We start from the raw sequence: 21861 nt of genomic DNA, 5'->3' as shown, positions 1-21861 counted from the left end.
GGGGGGGGGGGGAGGAGCGAGCTGACCCTCCTCCCTCCTCCAGTCTCTGCCAGGTCCCAGGCTACCTCTGGGTCTCTGTGCCACAAAGACCTGCCTGTGAGCCCTTTTGAAGGCTCAGAGCCCCGTCTCGGGTGGAGCCATGGAGCTGGAGTGCTGGGTCAGCGGAGGCGTGTGGCCGCCATGTGTGACACGGTGCTTGGCCTCGGCCACGCTGAGCTCAGACCTTGGCCGCTGGCCGCCGTGGCGGCTGCTCCTGCAGCTGGGCCAGCGTGTCGCGCTTCTCAATGGAGCGCAGCTGCTGCTTCTTCGCTCGCCTGAGCTTGGCGGGGTTTCGGATCTGGGGGAGGTTGAAGGGAGGGCGTTAGCATGGCTGGAGTCTCCGCCCTGCTCCCCGGGGAAAGGGAAGCCACCGCGGGGGGCCTGGGACTGCGGCACGAGCGGGGGCCGTGAAGCAGGGGTGCCAGGGTGTCTGGAACACGACATTCAGCCTGGCCGCGTCCCGTCCCGCAAGCAGGGCAATGCTCACCACTTGGACGATCTCCGCCTTCCGCTCATTCTCCAGGCGGCGTTTCAGGTTCTCGGCGCGGCGCTGCTTCTTCTCCTGGACACACAGGGGAAGGGGATTGGGTCTGGGAGCCGAGGCGGCCCTGGTCTCCCAGGCAGTGAGAGCTGACAGAATTCCCAGGGAGGAGGGCAAAAGGCCCACTTATCCCGGCTCCAGGTTGTTCCTGGTGCTGGGGGGTGGAGAGGCAGCAAGGAACCATCCCTGTGCCCCTGGGACCAGCATCCAGAGGCCCACTCCGGTGGGAAGTTCCTGACTTCACCTGAGAAGGGGGGCGCCTGGTCAGGCGGCTGAGGACACTGGGGTTGGAGGGGGAGGGGTGGGGTAAGACACAGGTGGCACCCCACCTGGAAACTCAGGCCCATGTAGACAGTGGTTCCTCTTACCACGGCCCTCATCAACTGCCCGGGGAGAAGGGGTGGCTGGCCCTTTCCCTCATTCCCGTCCTCTCAGAGTCTCCCCTCTCCCCCTGAAGCCCACGAGCCCCTAGAATGCAAGGGCTGGGGTGAGGGCTGGCCTCCTAGGTTCACCCTGGCGCAGGGCTGGGAAGGGTGGAGGCTGCAGAGAAGAGGCTCCGGAGCATCTGGTCCCGGTTTGAATCCTGACTCTGCTACTTCCTAAATGTGTGACCTTGGCCAAGCGGTTTAAGCTCTGTGCCTCAACCTCCCATCTTTAAAGTGAAGATAATTACATAAGATTGTTTTGAGGACTAAATGAATGAACACACATACAGGGCTTGGAATAGTACCAGCCCACTGGGAACACTTAGAAGATGAATGTAGACGGAGTCTTCCTTGGGAATGGCTACGCTGACTGCTGTCCCTGGTGGGGCAGGGCAGGGACGGTGGCCCCAAGGCTGTGCATGGTCAGGGGCCTCCCTCGTCTTTGGCAACACAGGGTAAGGGTGGCTTGGGCCCGGAGGGAGAAAGGAGAAGTGACACTTGAGCTCCCGGAGGCGCAGGGGAAGGTCTGGACTGGGGGCTGGGCAGGGGCACCTCTAAAGGGGACGGTGACAAGAAGGTTCTCTCTTGCCCAAGAGGGAGCCACGGCCACACAGGAAGCTAGATAAGGCCTCAGCACGAGGCGGAGGCCACACAGTCTGCAGGGCCTCGGCCATAGGCTGAGCTGGGGCAACTCAAAGCAGGGGACAGATGACCAAGTGGCTGACCCACCCCCTCCCCTCATGGCCAGGCAGGGACTGCAGGCTGGGGGCGAGGTGTCTGACTCCTCCGGTGGCCTGGGGACCACGAGGTGAGTGACGTCCCACTGAGAAGTCCGCTCCTGGTGGATCTACACCACCACCTCCCTGTCTGCCAGCTGGGGCTTCCTGGAGGCTAGAGAGGTTGGGCGTGAACCTCTAACAGGGCACCTGTGGCCCTGAGATGAGCGTGAGGGAGAGCTGGAGGAACGCGCAGGCCATCCACTCCGCTGATGTGTAGCAGCTGTGTCTTGGGGCATGCCAGCAACACCCGAATGAGGCCTCCAATCTGTATGCCCGTCCCACCCTTCCCCGGGGCCCCGAGGCTGGAGAACGGCTTTTTTTTTTCTTTTGCGGTACGCGGGCCTCTCACTGTTGCGGCCTCTCCCGTTGCGGAGCACAGGCTCCGGACGTGCAGGCTCAGCGGCCATGGCTCACGGGCCCAGCCACTCCGCAGCATGTGGGATCCTCCCGGACCGGGGCACGAACCCATGTCCCCTGCATCGGCAGGCGGACTCTCAACCACTGCACCACCAGGGAAGTCCTGGAGAACGGCTCTTGACCAAGCCCCTCCCACCCCGGCCTGGCCGACCCCTCCCACCCCGGCGTGGCCGGCCCCTCACCTGCCGGCGCTGCTCCTTCTCCTCCTGCAGGCGCCGGGCGAAGTCCTTGGCCTGCTTCCTCTCCTGCCGGTCCTGCATCTTCCGCCGCCAGGATGTGCGCAGGGGCTTGTCCTGAACCATTTGGGAGAACCTGCATGGGGGACACTGGGTGCTCTTGGAGTCTGCGGGATGCCCCGGTGCCCTCCCTCTGGGCCTCCTTCCCTACCTGCCTGCTTGCCCGGCAGTCGACCCTCCGGGTCTGTAGAAACTTGGAGCAGGAAAGGGCCCTGATCACGCCCACTGCCATTTCTTAAGCCCTGGTTACGTACCTGAGGTGGGAACTCCTGTTCCCTCCAGTTTATAGAGGAGCAAACAAAGCCCCAGAGAGGTTAAGGAATTGCCCAAGGTCACCTTGCTCCTGAGCAGCCGTCTGTGACCAGAGTCCAGGCCGCACGGCCTCCACCGCCAAGCTCCGCTGCTCCGGCCGAGCGCAGAGGGCTGGGCGTGGACGCCTCTGGAGAGGGGGCTCACTCCCTACTGGGGCGCCCATTTCATCTCAGAACAGCGCAAATGATCACGGTCCCCTGCAGTGATTCAGAACCTCTGTCCCAGCAGGGGAAATGTGAAAATGGAGTGGGTGCTAGGGAACATCAGGGAAGTCTTGATTTTCTAAAGAGTGATAGTGACACGGTCACAGAAGCGAGGTTACCTCTGTAAGAACGCACACCGCCAGGATCTAGGGGTGGACGATAAATCTAGGATGTGCTGTAAAACATTCCGGGAAGATGGGAAAACGTCAAGGAGCAAGAGGACACTAGACCAGGAAAAGGCTGAGGGCTGCCGAGACTGGTGATGAGGGCTTGGGGGTTCATGCAGCCGTGCCGCCCCTTTTCCGGAAGCTTTCTCCTTGAACGATTTGAAGCCTGTTCGGGTGTCCCACGGGCCTTCTTTCCCCCTCAACACTTCCTTTCGTAGTGGCCTTTCCGCCTCCCTCGATAATTTCTTGACTTCCAAAAGAGCTCCTGTTTACCCACGTCCACTCTACCATGCCCCAAGCGGTCACAGCAGTGGGCTGCAGTGGGCACCAGGCCGAGCCCACTCCCGCCCCTGGGGAAGGTCAATACGGCTCTTCGGGTTCATCTTTCCCCTTTCTTGCTCCACAGGAGTCTGCACATACAGCCTGGACCCTGACCCCACGCCTGTCCGTCCTCAGCCTGGTTCTGCCTACCCCCCCGCCCCCGCTCCCCAGTTCTGCCTGCCTGCCCCCAGCACACACCCCACTGCTTCTTCTCCCCCTCCCCTTACGTGGAGACAAGAACCGTTCCCATCACAAAGGGTGGTGGGAGGATTAATGGCTCACGGCCGAGAAGCGCTCAGCACAGTGCTCTGCGTATAGTAGGTGCTCAGTGAATCCACCCTTCAGAGAAGGGAGACGGTGCACCCAGGGAGCACTGGGCAGAAGGTGGCATTAGGCCTGGGCACGGGGGGTGGGTGGGTGGGCGTGTGCTTCCCAGCCTCGGCCCCCTCCCCCCGCATCCCCACTTTGCTGGGACACCTCATGCGGCAGGTGCTGCCCCTGCCTTCTCGGGGCTCACTCACCAACTGCTGAAGCTGCTTCCTCAAAGGTCCCAAACATCCATTCAACAGCCCCTCTGGCCCTTACCCACAGGCCTGGCGCCGCTTCTGGAGGTGCTTTAATTCTACTGCAGCAGCTTCCTTACTGGTCTCCCTGGTCTCCCCTCTGCCCTCCTAAAGGTCTGTTCTCCACAGGCCAGACCGGTCCTTGCAGAGGTCAGATCGCGTCACTCTTTTGCTCAACACCTCCCATGGCTCTCACGCTCACTCAGGTCCCTGCAAGGGCCCACGTGGGCCCACATGACCTGGCCCTGTGACCACTCTGACCTCACTCACCTCCTACCGCTCCCCTTGTGCCCAGTGACGAGGCCTCTGGACTTTCTGTTCCCCTTGCCTGGGTACTCTTTCCCAGTATGTTCACTCAGGCCTCTGCTCACATCCCTGTGGCAGTGAAGCCATCTGTAATCACTGTGGCAACGCCCTGCACCTCTTGCTTTGTTATTTTCCTGTATTGCCCTAAATACTGATATATGTATATATTACGTGTTGGTTACCCATTTCTCACAACTAGAATGTTTTGTTTATAGCCATGTTTACCCCCAGATCCTAGCTCAATGAAATATAAACTGGTTGAACGAATGAACTACCTTCTGTTCTCATTCATCTACTTGTTTGAGGTAGGCACTGAGGTGCCTGCCATGTGCTGGGCGCTGGGGAGAATCTAGCCATTGTAGGTAAATCCTCACTCTCCTGGAGCCTCTGGTCTAGAGGGGAAGCTGGCAGCTGACAAGAATCACACAAGTAAACAAGCATTTGTGCAAATGGGTGTGTTACAAAAGATACAAGGTACAATGACAACACACAGCTTGAGGACTTAACCCTGGTTGGGTTGCACAAAGAGGGCTTTTCCCAGGGGGTGCATGTTTAAGTGGAGCCCTGGAAGAGGAGCAGGGAATGGCCAGGGGAGGAGCCTTTCAACAGAAGGAACAGCATGTGCAAAGGCCCTGAGCTGGGAGGGAGCATCACCTACAGGGGGCACACAGAGGGGAGGCCAGTGTGGGAGACTCTTAGTGATGGCAGAGATGGAGAGGAAGACGTCTGGAGCACAGCTCCAAGCAAACAACAGGAAGCTGGGAAGCATTTCCGCTCGGGCAGGAGGCTGGGACAAAATACCCTTTCTCTTGCTTCTTGGTATCCTCTGCTGACCCTCTCTTCTCCTGGCCTGTGTGTCGGAGCAGCCTCCTTACGCTCAGTGAGCTCCTCTCCCCGCCGCCCACCTCCCGAGTGCCAGGACTCCAGGCTCCCATACTCAACTTGCTCACCATCCTCTCCCCACCGGAACCAACCTCTTCATCTGGTCCCACATGGCCATCAGTGGCCCCACCATTCTCTGGGACCTGCTGGGACCGAGGTGGAGGGGCAGCACCACCACCCACTTCTCCAAGTCCAACAGTCGCTCCATCTTCAAAGTCTCTGATTGGTGACTTGTAGGAAATCACTCCCTCAGTTTCAGTTTCTTCTCTGTTTAAGGGGGGAGGGGCTTGGGGAAGGGGAATAATGCCCACCGCCTTGGGGTTTAGGGGGTCAGCAAAATGACATCTGCAAAAGGCCTAGCACAAAGCTTGACGCGTCAGTCATCCCTTAGTAAATGTCCGCTTCTTCCGTAAAATCACTGCCTTCCCCTATGGACCCTCACAGCCACGAATTCCTGTCTGCCCAGTGGTTCCCAGTAGCTAAAACATTAACTGGACCCCACCTCTTCTTCCTGGCAGCCTAAACATTTCCTTCTTCAGTTGCGCCTCTTTGTTCCTTCACTCAGCAAGCATTTAATTGAGCACTTACTGCCCGCGGCACAGAAAGACAAGACCTCACGCCTACCCTTTAGAAGGGATAGTTAGGGAGTTTGGGATGGACACATACACACTGCTATATTTAAAACAGATAACCAACAAGGACCTACTGTAGAGCACAGGGAACTCTGCTCAATAGTATGTAACAACCTAAATGGGAAAAGAATTTGAAAAAGAACAGATACATGTATATGTATAACTGAATCACTTTGCACCTGAAACTAACACAACACTGTTAATCAACCATGCTCCAATATAAAATAAAAGTTAAAAAAAAAAAAAAAAGGTTGCAATTCAATGCAAGGCGGTTCTACAGAGCACGGGTAAAGGGCTTTCACGCAGACTTTGGAATCAGATCTGTGTTCAGGTCCTGCCTCTACCACACATTTAGCCTCCCTGAGCCTCAGTGCCCTCATATGTAAAATGAGGATAATCCTAATGCCTGCTGCTTCATTGAGCTGATGGGCTGATTAAATGCCAAGAAGCATACTGCTCCCTGTTTGAAAGGCCCTTCCCCTGGCCAATCCGTACTAGAGTGCTTAGCAGTGTCCTATATACGCAGCGCTTGGTAGTGCCTTTTATCAAAAAGGCAAATAACTGTAACAGATAATGGTGGATGAAGACCTCACTGCTGGTTTACTTGCTTCTGGCCCCTTACCAGAGAGGGCAGAGACAAGGATAAATGCGTGCTGAATGAACACACAGATGAGGTGCTATCCAGGGGTCCTTTAAGGGCACCCTTCCCTGAGATCCCAGTGCATTTCACCACATTCTGGTTATAATTACCTCTTTGTGTGACTCCCCCAGTGATGTGAGATCTCTCCAACCTACGGGCTATCTCCTGGCTGCACCCAGGCTCCAGCACCACACAGAACCCCATCCCTGCCCAGCTGTCCCCCACCTCACCTCTTCTTTGAGCGGTCCTTCCACACCCGTCCAGACTTGGGCTTCCCCTTCGGGATTTTAGGAACCTCCTCCTTCTTCGGTTTCTTGGACGCTGCGGCCTGGGCTGAAGAACCTTCTCGCTTCTTTGGCCCGAGGCCGTCTCTCTCCGGCTGCCCGGCCGGCGGTGGCTTGCTCGGCTCACGCTGATCCCGTGGGGAGCCGGGCGACTGGGGTGTCAGCTCCTGCACTGGCTGAGAGGGCTCGGGACCCGGCGCTTGCTGACCGGGGTAAGGCTCTAGTGACCCTGGGCTCGGCTGCAACTGATGTCGGGGGGACCCCGGGGTCGGCTCCTCCTTACTCTTGGGCGACTCCGAATCCGCTTCTTCTCGGTCCTGGGAAAACTTTGGTGACTCCCCACTTGGCTGTGGCTGAAGTCGGGAGAATTCAGGACTCGATTCCGGCTGTCTTTGGGGCGACTCCAGTCCTGGGTCTCGCTGACGCTGGGGCGACCCTGGGCCCGGCTCTGGCTGCTCTCGGGGGGACCCCAAGCCTGCCTCCTCCCGTAAACTGGGTGATTCAGGGCTTGTCTCCGGCTGATGTCTGGGAGACTCCAGGCCAGGTGGCCGCACACTCCGAGGAGACCCGGGCTCCCTCCTTTCTTCTGGGTTCGACTCGAACTCCACAAGGGCCCGTCTCGCCCGCAGAACTGAGGTGGGGTTCTCGGGGGATTCAGGCTTTAGTCCTTCCAGCCGCCGGCTGCGCCTCAGCGGCGCATCCATGGCCCGGGCAGAGTTTCCAAACGCGAGCCCACGTGCAGTCTCTTGGACTGCCGGCGCCGTCCTATGACGTTATAACCCCGCTACGTCTGCGCCGGGCAGGAGGGGCTGTTGCCTCGGAGGCCACGTTGGTGACGGGCGAAAAGGCTCAGGGAGGAGTCCGGGGAGAGCGGGCGTTGGGTTTACTAGGCGCATGCGCAAAGCGCTTTGGCTCATTTACCTGTGATTGAAGAATGAGTCCCAGCTTGAGATCCGTATTCACCTTGCCTGCGAGCCCAGTCTCCCGAGGGGAAAGAGAGTGTGCAGGCGGAAAAAGGTAGAAGGGGTCCCATTTTCGGGAGAGAAGAGGATTGGAAAAAGATCCAGGGAGCCTGTAGACAAGGCTGGATAGAAACTTTGCTGCTAACTCACTTCTTTACTGCTAACTCAGCTTCAGCGCTGAGCACAGCCCCACCTGCTGAGTCACTGCGGACAGGACACAGCAGCAGGAGTGAGAGTATCAGCGTATCAGATGGGCCCCAGGGTGTCCTGACTGCTGATCAAGAGGAGGTGAGGAGGAGGAAAACCCAGGCAAGGTTCCTGGAGGACGGAAAAGTGGATTGAGGATTCCTTAACACCTCTCACCCCTCGGCTGGTGCCACACAGCATCCAAAATGCACCCCGATGAGTTTAGCCTGTTGAAATCACCTCCCCAAGGGTAAGGCGATGGCAGGCTTCTTCACTAACCTTAGAGGTTGTCAGAATTAGTTGCACCCTTGTGCTGTAATCCTGTGTCAGTCCCTGCCTTCCTGGCCGCTCTCAGAGACTCCACCTGCAGGCTCAGCGGCCTTGGGCCCTTTGCTCCTGGACCAAGGAAATCCTTGCAGTGAGGCTTTGTCTCAGTGCCCCAGCGCAGCAGTGCAGCTCCCCGCTGCAGAAGCAGCTCAGACCCCTCCTTGGCCAGCTCTTCCAACCCCCCAGTTCTCAGTTCCTTAAATCCCCTGCCCCAGCCTGGACGCCGAAATGGCCTGCCACTCAGATCCACACCTGGCATGCATTACCAGGGCTGTGGAGACGGCACACCACCTCACTGCCCTGCCCTACCCTGGGTCCCCTCAGCTCTCCTGGCTTCCTGAGCACCCGTCCTCAGCTGGAGGGATCACTCTCTAATGCCAATTGGGTCGTATCCTGGTTCCGCTTAAAATACTTCAGAGGGGGATCTCAGGTCCCTGCCAGGTGATGTAAGAGCAGGGGATGCTTTACAGACATCCTTCAGATCAGGTGAGGAGACCCCTAGTCAGTGGAGGTATCAAGCGATCTCTGGCCCAGAACCATCGCTTCCACCCAGGCTCAGTTTGTCATTGTCATTATAAATGGTGTGCAGGGGCCCAGGGGACATTCCTGAATTTTTCAGAAAAGGTTGGCGTGACAGTTGCTATTGGAACTCTGTTCTCATATGCTCTTTGTCTTTCTACTGCAGGCATCCCAGCCTCCTGCCCTCGGGGGAAAGGATGCTGAGGGGGGTGGGTCTTCTACAGTCTCCCAGAGGCCCCAGCAGGATTGAGCCCCAGTTTCTACGAAGGCAACCTGGTCATTCATGCACCTCCTTTTGGCTTCTCCCCTGTTCCTGTCTCAGCTTCCCACTCCCTTATAGGTGCTTGCTGGGGTCATTTTCTTTCTTTCTTTTTCGGCGGCGCCGTGTGGCGTGTGGGATCTTAGTTCCCCGACCAGGCAATGGAACCCGTGCCCCCTGCATTGGGAGTGAGGAGTCTTAACCACTGGACCGCCAGGGAAGTCCCCTTGCTGGGGTCATTTTCTGAATAGACTATTTGCATTTAAATCCTTGTCTCAGAGTCAGCTGTGGAGGAACCCAGCCAAAAACACTGGGACAAGCAATTATTGGACCAGGCATTCTTTCAAGTGCTCTATATGTACAAACCCACTTAATCCTCACAACCACTCTGTGTGGCAGGTGCTGTTGTTATTACTCCCATTTCACAGATAAAGAAAACTGAGGCACAGAGAGGCTGGGACACTTGTAAAGGTCACACAGCAGAGAAATGGTGGAGGCGGGATCCACATGTGGGCTTCTGACTGCAGAGCCACAACACTTAAGAGTAAATCTCCCTGTTATCCGTGTAAGAAAACCAAGGCACAGGAAAGCTAAGCTGTTTGCCTAAAGTCACACAGCTCTACATCGACGAACAAGGACTACATTTCTGGTGCTGACAAGCTTAGTTGCCTTGCAACTGTCCCTCCCGTGGGCCTCCCTCAACCGTTCCTCACACTGATCTTGGTCTGCGCACTGGGAGATGCTCGGTGCCAGGTCGCCTCAGGGGCCTGCCGAGGCTCTGTGTGCGCACGCGCGGGGCGGAGTGTGCTGAATCAGCAATACCGGGCTTGTTTATGTAACCTGAGATCTGCTGACTGAAGGAAACTGTGTGCCCACAGATGACGGAAGATACAGATCAGGTGTTCTTCTCAGAGCCATTGAGCCTCCATCCAGCCACAGGTGCTGTGGTTGAGAGGGTTTGACATATCAGGTTTGAGATGTCAGGCACCCGTATCCCTGTATCCTCTGCTCAGCACCAAGATCAGAGATGGCTGGGGAATGGGTCCTGGCAGTCACCAGACGCACTCCTTGAGCACTTGCTCAGTGCCGGGCCTCCCCTGGGTGCTCATTAATCCCCTGGGACGTCGGTGCAGGAGGGTGGTTGCAGCACATGCTGGATGAGTGTTTGCTGTATAAGTGAACGGGCAGGGAGGAACATCTGCGGTTTACCAACAAGGAAATCCAAGGCTGGGACAGGCTGTGATCTGGCACAGGGTGACCCAAGGAGAGGGTGCAAGGTGCAAGGTCAGGGCTGGAACTCGGGGCTTCCTGACTCTAAACCCAAGCGCTCACTCTCACGTGCATTGTGCTCAGGACTAGGAGACGGGGGCTGAGGATGTGTAAGGACTTCCTCGGTCTGGGAGGGTGGATCTGGCGACTGGGACATCGCTGAGTGTGGCTGGTGTGAGAGCACGGCCCCGATGAGGCCCCGACGAGGCGGAGGCATCACTGCACTTGACCTGCCCACGCCTGCCCTTCACTGGGTCACGTGGGTCCAGGCTGCTGTCTGTTCCACTCAGGGTTCTCAGGTATTCGAAGACAGTTTTCCTGTAGCTTCCCCAGAATTGTCTTTTATCCTGGCTGAACATCTGCTCCTCCAGCTGTCTCTCCCACGGCGGTCAGTCTCTGGGGAAGACACCGGTTCTCTACAGCCTTCAGACTGTGGTGTCCAGAGCTCCTGCAGGCACCCAGGGTTGATTGTCCCACAGAGAGCCGAGTGGATTTGTCACCTCCCTGCTCCATGGTCCCTCTCAGTATGGCCAGGCACCCACCCTCTTTTCTCAACAGTGAGCTGCCAATTGAAACACTGTCTGGTTCCAGCTGCTGATCCCGGGATCCTGGACGTGAGTGTTGGCTTTTCTAGACAAGTGCGGAACGTGTCATTTGGCCATGCTACATTTTGCTTTGACCCCTCTGGAGACCCAGTTCTCCTCCTTCAATCTTTGCTGCCCCCTCCTCCTGTGGGCGTGTGAACAGCTGCTCTGGGCACCGTGGATCAGGCTTTCCTGAGAACCTGCAACAAAAGCGACGTTATCATGTCTGTTCTTATCATGGGTTCTTTCTTAATCTTGGAGGTTCATCTTTTCTGCGCATTCCCAGCAGCTCGCAACGAGTTTCAGATCCTCAAGAGGAGGGGGCAGAGGCCTCAGCGGAGGGGCCAGGGGGAAGGACAGGCAGGAGTGGCACCTGGGACCCCTGGGCGTTGCCAGGGTGCAGAGAAGCTGACTTGATTGGGAAGGGACCCCTTTGCAAAGCTCTCGTGAACCCGCAAAGCTTATCTCCTGATCCCCTCGCAGCATTTGCAGGTTTTGCTGAAACAGGAAGGGGTGGATGTGCTACTGCCGGTGCGACAAGACCTCCCTCTGCCCTCCCACACCCCCGGGCCCTCGCCAGATTCCACAGTCTGGTCCGCTGCCCAGGAAGGGAGCGCAGGGGTGGGCTGGGGAATAAACACCTGTGCCAGGTGGGAGGAAGATACCCCAAGAAGGCGGGCATGGCAACTCGTGCCGCATCTCACCCTCACCCCAATGTGTCCAATAGCAATGCTTCTCAAACTTGGGTGGGCATCAGAATCACACAGAAGACGTGTTAAAAGCCAGATTTCTGGACCCAAACTCCAGACATGATGATTCGGTAGGTCTGGGGTGGGCCTGGGATTCTGCATTTCTACAAGCTCCCCGGTGATGCTGCTGTTGGTACGTGGACCACACTTAGGGGAGCTGTGTCCTGCTGGAGGGAGTGAGAGATTTCCTGTTTCACCTTCGTGGACGGGGCTGGGGCTGAGTTCCCCATCATCCTACCGTTTACTCATTCACCAAATACTGATTGAATATTTACTCTGAGAGGCACTAGGAGTAGAGCAGGGAGCAGGGCAGTTGTGGTCCCTGCCTCGATGGCACTTACATTGTCTTGGGGCACTTGTGTTAAACACTTGAATCTCAGAACTACCCTTTGAAGGAAGCTGAGCAAGAATCATCATCCCTATTTCACAGGTGAGGAAATAGCATCACAGAGAGGTTACGTGCCTTGCTGAGAGCCACATTAATGTTAAGTGGCAGAGCCTGAACTCAGGACTTCTCAACTCAAAATCTGGCCACCATCCCCTGGCTGTGAAACATCTCAGTTTCATGGGGCTGGATTTCGATGGCAGAGATACAGACCCTGGACACGTGTCCGTGGGTGACAGCTGGGGGCTTCATTCTTATGGATGCAAGGTGAGCTTGACAGACAGACACACCTCCCCACACACCCACACACACAGGATAACTGCAGAGTTTCACGGTGACTCGCGTCCCCACCCTTCCTCGCTGTTCACTTACCCCTCTCCTCTCATTTCCTCTAACATCTGGTTCCTCTGCAGCTCTGGCCCCTCCTCGGTGCCATATCTGCTCCAGCGAGGGTGGTCTCCTCCATCCAATATGGCAGCCTCATCTCCATGGCAACCCCTGGAGACCTTGCCTTGGTGACCAAGGCGCAAATTATGAGGCCCCTTTTCTGAAGCACAGACCAACGAGGCCCCTGATTTGAGGATGGGAATCTGCTGGCCCTTTGGCAAGGGAATCTCTGCTCTCTCTCCCCCTCTGCACACTGTAGCAGTGAACAAAAACCAGCCCTGTATCAGACTGAGCTGGTAAGTTGAGGTTTCCCTTCAGTCAGTAGTCTTGCTTCTCCATTCCTCTCACACTGCGTCCAAAACCTCATGCTCCGGGCTTCCCTGGTGGCGCAGTGGTTGAGAGTCCGCCTGCCTGCCGATGCAGGAGACGCGGGGTTCCTGCCCCGGTCCGGGAGGATCCCACATGCCGCGGAGCGGCTGGGCCTGTGAGCCATGGCCGCTGAGCCTGCGCGTCCGGAGCCTGTGCTCCGCGGCGGAAGAGGCCACGGCAGTGGGAGGCCCGCGTACCGCAAAGGGAAAAAAACCAAAAAAACCTCATGCTCCTGGAGCCCAGTGGATCAGCTAGGCTCATTCTTCTGGACCCCACACCCTAAGGCTTGCTCTACCGAAGGATCGTTATAGAAAGGAACAGATCATTTCACCCTAAAGACCCCTTCATATGCTTACAGATTTAAAAGCATAGTGTTTCTGGTAAATTTTAAGGACAAAAATTATAGCAAATTTGATGAGAAGACATTTTATTGCTGTGGATTAGAAAAACACAAAAATATACCAATTCCACTGGCAGTTTAAATGATAGAGATTCTGTCCACAGTGGCTACCAAGCATGGAGGGCGTTTGCAGGTATTATCTCATTTAATCTCAGGCAACCTTATGAGGAAATTAATCCTACTGCCCTGGTTTTTAGAGGTGAAGGAAAGTGTTCAGGGACGGGCAGTTGGGGACAGGCAGAGAGAGAATTCAAATCCACGACTCTGCCTCCAAAGCAAGTATACCTTCACCTATACCACTCTGCCTTCTGTGTTTTAGGCACTTGACTTAAATAAAAAAGAAATCCTTTCTTTAGCCTAGGCGTAATTTTCGATTCTTTAAAAAGTCCCGAGGCAGAAATTTCATGTTGTTAAGAAATTGTATGCCTTCCACACAGAGCAGGACTTATCAAAGTTACTGATTATAACTTTGCTTACTTGGTTATTCTGCTGCTCCTTTATTTTCTCTTCAAAATAACATATTACACAACACTCAGATATTATCAGTCTCTGCTTGAGTTGTTTTAGTTCTCTGCCTGTGAGATGACTGTGGGTAGGTCTAGATACCTCACATTTTTGTTCTTGGAAATCAGACACAGAAGTTGTAGGAGATTACAATTTTAAAAGCTGGCTGTGGGACTTCCCTGGTAGTCCAGCAGTTAAGACTCCATGCTCCCAACGCAGGTGGCCCGGGTTTGATCCCTTGTCAGGGAACCAGATCCCACATGCCGCAACTAAAAGATTCTGCATGCCGCAATTAAAGATTCTGCACGTGGCAACAAAGATCCCTCGAGCCACAACTAAGACCCGGTGCAGCCAAATAAATAAATATTAAAAAAAAAAAGTTGGCTGCAATGGTACCTCCCATACATGTGTTCTTCTATCAGTGTGACCTTGACACCGTTTCCCTTGAGTAGTAGGACCTTTGTGATTGCCTTGGCCAAAAGAGTATGGCAGAACTGTTGCTCTGGGACTTCTAAGCCTAGATCATAAGAATGTCACATGCTTCTGCCTGGCTATTATGGGGTGCTCACTCTTGGAGCTTAATTGCCATGCAGTGAGGAAGCCCAAATCATCCCATGTGAAGAGACCACAGAGAGAGTCCAGTGAAGGTGCTCCAGCTGACAGCCCAACTGATGTCCCAGCTGACAACCCACATTGTCTGACAGGCATGAACAAAGATACTTCCAGATGATTCTAGCTTCCACCTGTCAGGTCACTGCCAACTCTGAGTCTTCTTAGGAGAGGTCCCAGAAATCATGGAGCAGAGACAACCTCTCTCCACTATGCCATGTCCAAGTTCTGTGCCACAGAATCTGTGAGCATAATGAAATGGTTGTTTTACACCATTAAGTTTTGGGGTGTTTCTTACACAGCAATAGTAACTGGAACCAGGAGATATTTTCTCATAATCAGGAGTCTACCTCAAGGGGGCCTCTTTTGCACCTTCTCCCGGGGCAGGTGTGATTGGCAAGGACGACACCCAGTCGTAGCCCCATGACTTTATTAGAGGCAGATTGATGGCAGAAGCAGATTCCTTGTTCTTTAGTCTATTAATACATTTTACTTGTTTACTTGTCTATTGTTTATTTCCCACTGACTAGAATGTTAGTTCCCCATGGACAGGATTTTTGTTTTGTTTTGTATGTTACTACATTCTCTTTTTTTTAAAATATCAATTTATTTATTTATTTTTGGCTGCATCGGGTCTTCATTGCTGCGTGCGGGCTTTCTGTAGTTGTGGTGAGCGAGGGCTACTCTTTGTTGCAGTGCGCGGGCGTCACATTGCGGTGGCTTCTCTTGTTGTGGAGCACGGGCTCTACGTGTGCGAGCTTCAGTAGTTGTGGCTCATGGGTTCTAGAACACAGGCTCAGTAGTTGTGGCTCACGGACTTAGTTGCTTCACGGCATGTGGGATCTTCCTGGACCAGGGCTCGAACCCGTGTTCCCTGCATTGGCAGGCAGATTCTTAACCACTGCGCCACCAGGGAAGCCCTGTATGTTACTACATACTTAGAGCCCAGACTAGTACTTGGTACTTAGCAGTTGCTCAGTAAGTAATTTTTGAATGAATGAGTGAATGCAGATGAAACATCAGGTGAGCACACTTTTTGATAATGATTTCTCAAGAGAATTTAGTTAACATTACCAGGTTCTAGTTATTATCATAATAGAAAATTATTTTTTGGATAATGGCAAGCTCACACTGTAGTGGGAATTTCTTGTGAATCATAGTAGAGAATAGACTAGAGAAGAGGCGAGAATAATATGGAATAGTTAAAAGAGTTAGGAATTAATAATTCATAGTTAAGAGCCCCGACCTCTTCTTGAAATAAAGGAAGAAATGAATCATTAAATGTGTGATGAGCAGTTGGATTTCAGGTCTGTGCTCAGCAGTTTGGTCAAGGAATTTGTTCCTGGACACTCCTCGAAAGAGGTTTAGCATCAATCATCAAACAAGAATCGATTCAGACGATCTTTGTTGCCTGGTGTGTGCTGAGTGTCAGGGGAACCACAAATAGGTGTGAGGTGGGGATGCTGTCCTCAAGTTATGTTGAGTCCAGCTGGAGAGGTAAGACTGAAGTCTGTGAGACCACCAGCCCAGCAAGGCAAGCTAGGCACAGTGGTAAACCTGTAGGGTTTTACCTGCTGAGGCTTCTGAGGGTGAGGGAATGCCTAGGAGGACTTCCTGGAGGAGGCAGGTCCAGGGGGGATTGGCCAGGTGGGCAGCTTCCCCAGCTGACTCAGAGGAACACTGAAACTTCACAGGGGGTCATCAGAGATCAGCTTCCCGTTAACTTGGGTTTCTATCCGTAAATACTCACATAGCTGGTGGAAAAGGAAATTAGTGTTCCTTTTACCCTAATACCCTTATGTAGATAATTAGGTAAGTACTTAAGTAGATAATACCCTTAAATAGGAAGAAAAATTTCTCCTCCCTAGCACCAGCCCACCTCCACAGGGTCTTTTTTGTGATGCACCTTGCAAGATTCTGTGCCTACAGGCCTGTCTGGCCCTGAGACCAGCCAGCTGACAGCCCCTGGAGTGGGCAATACCAGGCAGCTCAGATTTTGAAACCAAATAATGCACAGCAAAGGGCTGTTTACCAAGAACGTATCTGCAAGCCTTTAAAACGTCTCCTAAAACGCTGTTTGGTTGCAAAAGAGAACTACAGAGAGAGTAACAGCTACAGAACATCTGGAAACACCTGGTCACTATAATTGGAAAAGGATTTGTTATGATCCCCCAGCAAGTCACCTCTGCAGTTTGTAACTGTGTGAGGAATTATATGATTGTGTCTGTAGAAAAACCTAAAGATTCCACAAAAAAATCTTAGAACTTACAAATGAATTCAGCAAGGTTGCAGGATACAAAGTCAACATATAACTATTATCAGCTGTGTCTCTGTGCACTAGTAACGACCAATCAGAAAGAGAGGTTAATAAACCATTTCCATTTCCAGCAGCATCAAAAAGGGTAAAATACTTGGGAACAAACTTAACCAAGGAAGTGAAGGACTTGTACACTGAAAACTACACAACAGTGCTGAAAAAAAATTAAAGAAGACACCAATAAATGGAAAAGTAGCCCATGTTCATAAATTGGAAGACTTAACACTGTTAAGATGTCAGCACTACCCCAACTGATCTACAAAGTCAATGCAGCACTTATCAGAATCTCAAAAAACTTTTTTTCAGAAACAGTAAAATAAATCCTAAAATTCATGTGAAATCTCAAGTGACTCTGAATCATCAAAACGATCTTGAAAAAGAACAGAGCTGGCAGTCCCACACCTCCTGATTTCACAACTTACCTCAGAGCCATAAAATCAAACCGTTATTAACATTAAAAAGATAATAAAGAAATACTATGAACAACTGCTTTATGCTCACAAATTTGATGACTCATGTTGAATAGACCACCTCCTGGAAAGACACAATTTGCCAAACTCACCCAGGAAGAAACAGAAAATATGAAAAGGTAATGTCGATAAAAGAATTTTAATCAATAATCAATAACCTTCCAAAACAGAAAGCACCAGGCCCAAATGGGTTCACTGGTGAATTCTAGTAAACATTTAAGGAAGAAATTATACCAACTGTTATCTTTTTCAGAGTATAGAGGCAGAGGGAATACTTCCTAACTCATTCTGCAAGACCAGCATTACCCTAACACCAAAGCCAGAGAAAGATATTACAAGAAAACTATGCACCAAGATCTCCCATGAACACAGATGCAAAAATTCTCAACAAAATATTATAAAATTGAATAAGAAATGTGTAAAAAGAATTATACACCACAACCAGGTAGAATTTATCCCAGGTAGGGAAGGCTGGTTCAATATCCTAAAATCATTCAATGAGATTCATCACATAAATAGGCTAAAAAAGAAGAATCACATAGTCATATAAATAGATGCAGAAAAGGAATTTGACAAAATCCAATTACCATTCATGATAAAAGCTCTTAGTAAACTAGGAATAGAGGGGAACTTCCTCAACTTGATAAAGAGTACCTACCAAAAAAAACACAGCTAATATCATACTTAATTGTGAGAAACTCAAAGTTTTCCCACTGAAATCAGGTAAAAGGCAAGGATGTCCCTTCTCACCACTTCGTTACAACATCATACTGGAAGCTTTAGCTAATGCCATAAGACAAGAGAATCCAGAAGAATTGACGGAAAAACTACGGACGCTAATAAGTGATTATAGCAAGATTGCAGGATACAAGGTTAAAAGAGAAAGGCAATTTCTTTCCACTGGCAATGAACAAGTGGAATTTGAAATGAAAAACACAATATTACTTCCGTTAGCACTCAAACAAATGTAATACTTGGGTATAAATCTAACAAAATATGAACAAGATCTATACGAGGAAAACTACGGAACTTGGACAGATGAAATCAAATGAGAACTAAATAAACTGAGAGATATTCTATGTTCATGGGTAGGAAGATTCAATATTGTCAAGATGTCAGTTCTTCACAACTTGATCTATAGATTCAAGGCAATTCCAATAAAAATCCCAGCAAGTTATTTTGTGGATATCAACAAGCCGATTCTAAAGTTTACACGGAGAGGCTAATAACCCAGAGTCCGTAACACAATATTGAAGGAGTAGAATATTCAGAGGACTGGCAGCACGTGACTTTAAGACTTAGTATAAAACTATAGTAATAAAGACAGTGTGGTTTTGGCCAAAGCATAGAAAATAAATCAATGGAACAGAATAGAGAACCCAGAAATAGACCCACACAAATATGGTCAACAGATCTTTCACAAAGGAGCAAAGACAACTCAATAGAGCAAAGTCAGTCTCTTCAGCAAATGGTGCTGGAACAACTGGACATGCACATGCAAAAAAATTAATCTAGTCACAGAACTTACACCCTTCATAAAAATTAACTCAAAATGGATCACAGACCTACATGTAAAACATCAAATTATAAAACTCCTAGAAGATAACACAGGCAAAAACCTAGATGAATTAGGTATGGTGATGACTTTTTAGATACAACACCAAAGGTATGACACATGAAAGAAATAACTGATAAGTGGCACGTCATTAAAAGTTAAAACTTCTGCTCTGTAAAAGACAATGTCAAGAGGATGAAGAGACAAGCCACAGACTAGGAGTAAACATTTGCAAAAGACACATCTGATAAAGGACTGTTATCCAAAGTATACAAAGAATTCTTAAAGCTCAACAGTAAGAAAACAAACAACCCAATTAAAAAATGAACAGAAGATCTGAAGAGACATCTCACCAAAGAAGATAAACAGGTGGTCAATAAGCATATGAAAAGATGCTCCACATCACATGTCTTAAGGAAACAAAAATTAGCACAACAGTGAGATACAACTACACACCTATTAGAATGGCCAAAATCCAGAACATTGACAATACCAAATGCTGACGAGGATGTGGAGCAACAGGAACTCTCATTCATCGCTGGAGGGTATGCAGAATGGTACAGGCACTCTGGAAGACAGTTTGGTGGTTTCTTATAAAACGAAACACACTCTTACCATATGATCTAGCAATTGCATTCTTTCGTATGTATCCAAATGAGTTGAAACCTTATGTCCACACAAAAACACAGATGTTTTTAGCAGCTTTATTCATAACTGCCCAAACTTGGAAGCAACCAAGGTGTCCTTCAGTAGGTGAATGGATAAATAAACTGAGGTACATCCAGACAATGGAATATTATTGAACACTGAAAAGAAATGAACTATCAGGGCATGAAAAGACATGGAGGAAACTTAAATGTATATTATTAAGTGAAAGAAGCCAGTGTGAAAAATCTACATACTGTTTGATTACAAGTATATGACATTCTAGAAATGGCAAAATTATCGAGACAATAAAAATTTCAGTGATTGACAGGGGTTGGGTGGTGGTGGTGGTAGTGGAGGATGACTAGGTGATGCTCAGAGGACTTTTAGGAGAGTGAAAAATACCATGTGTGATATCATATAGATGGATACATGTCCTTATACATTTGTCAAAACCTATAGAATGTACAACACCAAGAGTAAATCGCAATATAAACTATGGACTTTGGGTGATTATAATGTGCCAATGTAAGGTTCATCAATCATAAAAAATGTACCACCCTGGTGAGGAATGTTGATAATGAGTAAGGCTATTCATTTTGGGGGCAGGGTGTATATGGGAAGTATCTGTACCTTTCCTTCAACTTTGCTGTGCACCTAAAACTACTTTTAAGAAATTAAAGTCTTAATAAAAAAAAACAAACAGAATGAAACAAGCAAAAAGGCCAATGTGGTACTGGTATAAAGATGATCATATATGCCAATGGAATGGAATGAGACATCAGAGATAAACCCTCACATATATGGCTAAATGGTTTTTGTCAAGGGTGCCAAGACCGTTCAATGGGGAAAAACAATCGTTTCAAGAAATAATGCTGGGAAAACTGAGTATCCACATACCAAACAATGAAGTTAGACCTTTATCTTACATCATATGCTAAAATTAACTCAAAATGGATCTAAGACCTAAATGTAGGACCTAATACTATAAAACTCTGTAGTGTAAATGCCTGACATTAAGCTTTCTGATTATGATATGTTTGACATTAAGCTTTTGATTGCTCAGGTATCCATTTCAAAGACATCCCTCTCAAATAAACATATTGCAACTGTATTGACATAGCATCTAACAAAACAACCAGATTAGGAACCAGGCCACCTCCACCTATGAAACTCTCCTTTTAGAAAGCCTTGGGTAACCGAGAAAACTGACTGCGTGAGAGACACCTCTTCTCCCTTCTCATGCCCTAATTCCCACTGTTATGCTTTAAATTCACCAGTAGTAGTGAACTCATGAAACACTAGACATTCCACCCTAGGGCTCTAATGAGGCAGAGCCCCAGGTCCAGGCTCCCTTCCTCTGTCTCCGCCCACAACTTCACTGTGTGGCTCCAAGGCTTGCTCTGTAACCTCCAGGACCTGTGAGTAATAAATCTTGTTCTTAAAAGTTCCCTGATGGTTTCTTGCTGAAGTGTGCCCTGTGATTATAAGAACCGCAAGGGGTGGTCCAGCTACAACATGGGCCCCAGTGGGGGTGGGGTGGGGAATGTTTGTGGGGCTCACTATGAGTAAATCTGGGCCCAGAAATTGTCTCAGATATTCCCAGCTAAGAATATAACTATTGATAGGCTGGGAAAACACAACATTCTTAGTAGAAGATAAAGGAGAAAAGTTTCATGATACTAGATTTGGCAATGACTTTTTTGCATATGAGGTTAAACACACAGGCAACAAAAGAAAAGACGATAAACTGAACTACATCAAAATTGAAAACTTCTGTGCATCAGAGGACATAGAGTAAAAGGCAACCCACAGAACTGTATAAAAATTTTCAAATCATGTATCTGATAAGGAGTAACTATCCGGAAAACATAAAGAACTTCTAGCATTCAACGACAACAAAAACATGCAACCCAATTAAGAAATGGGCAAAGGACTTGACATGTGTCTAATGAAGATATACAAATGGCCAATAAGTGCATGAAGTGATGCTCAACATAACTAATCATTAGGGAAATGTTTATCAAAACCACAATGAGATATTACTTTACACTTTATTAGGATGACTACCATCAAAAAAGCAGAATACAACAAGTGTTAGAGAGGACGTGAAGAAATTGGACCATTCATGCACTGTTGGTGGGATTGTAAAATGGTACTGCTGCTATGGAAACAGTTTGGTAGCTTCTCCAAGGTTAAACATAGAACTACCAATCGACCAAGCAGTTCCATTCCTAGGTATATGTATAAAAGAATTGAAAGCAGGGATCTGAAGAGATATTTGTATACCTCTGTCCATAGCAGCATTATCTACCATAGCCAAATGTGGAAGCAACCCAAGTGTCCACTGACGGATGAATGGATAAATAAAATGTGGTTATATACACAATGGAGTATTTCTCAACCTGGAAAAGGAAGGACATTCTGACATATACTACAACATGGTGGAACCTGGAAGACATGTTCCCTGAGCTAATCACAAAAGGGCAAGTGTTGCACGATTCCACTTATCTAGGCACTAGAGTAAGTCAAATTTATAGAGACAGAGAGAATGGTGGTTGCTAGGGGCTGCAGGGACGGGGGGATGGGGGAGTTACTGTTTAATAGGTATAGAGTTT

General features: G+C 50.1%; 1 protein-coding gene across 1 annotated transcript; it reads right to left on the bottom strand.

The window, feature by feature from the left end:
* Positions 1-7501, bottom strand: CCDC86 (coiled-coil domain containing 86). Its single transcript, XM_029207049.1, has 4 exons — positions 6694-7501; positions 2384-2513; positions 527-601; positions 1-337 (listed from the first exon to the last, which is right to left on the bottom strand). The coding sequence occupies exons 1-4, from the start codon at positions 7449-7451 to the stop codon at positions 218-220; spliced, it is 1083 nt and encodes a 360-aa protein (XP_029062882.1). The 5' UTR covers positions 7452-7501; the 3' UTR covers positions 1-217.
* Between the last annotated feature and the right edge of the window lie 14360 nt (positions 7502-21861).

This window comes from Monodon monoceros, unplaced genomic scaffold (genome assembly GCF_005190385.1).
Source record: "Monodon monoceros isolate NGI ecotype Baffin Bay Population unplaced genomic scaffold, NGI_Narwhal_1 Super_Scaffold_7, whole genome shotgun sequence".
NCBI classification, from domain to species: Eukaryota; Metazoa; Chordata; class Mammalia; order Artiodactyla; family Monodontidae; genus Monodon; species Monodon monoceros.
The sequence above is the reverse complement of the archived record's forward strand: the minus strand, read 5'-3'. Positions and strand labels throughout refer to the sequence as shown.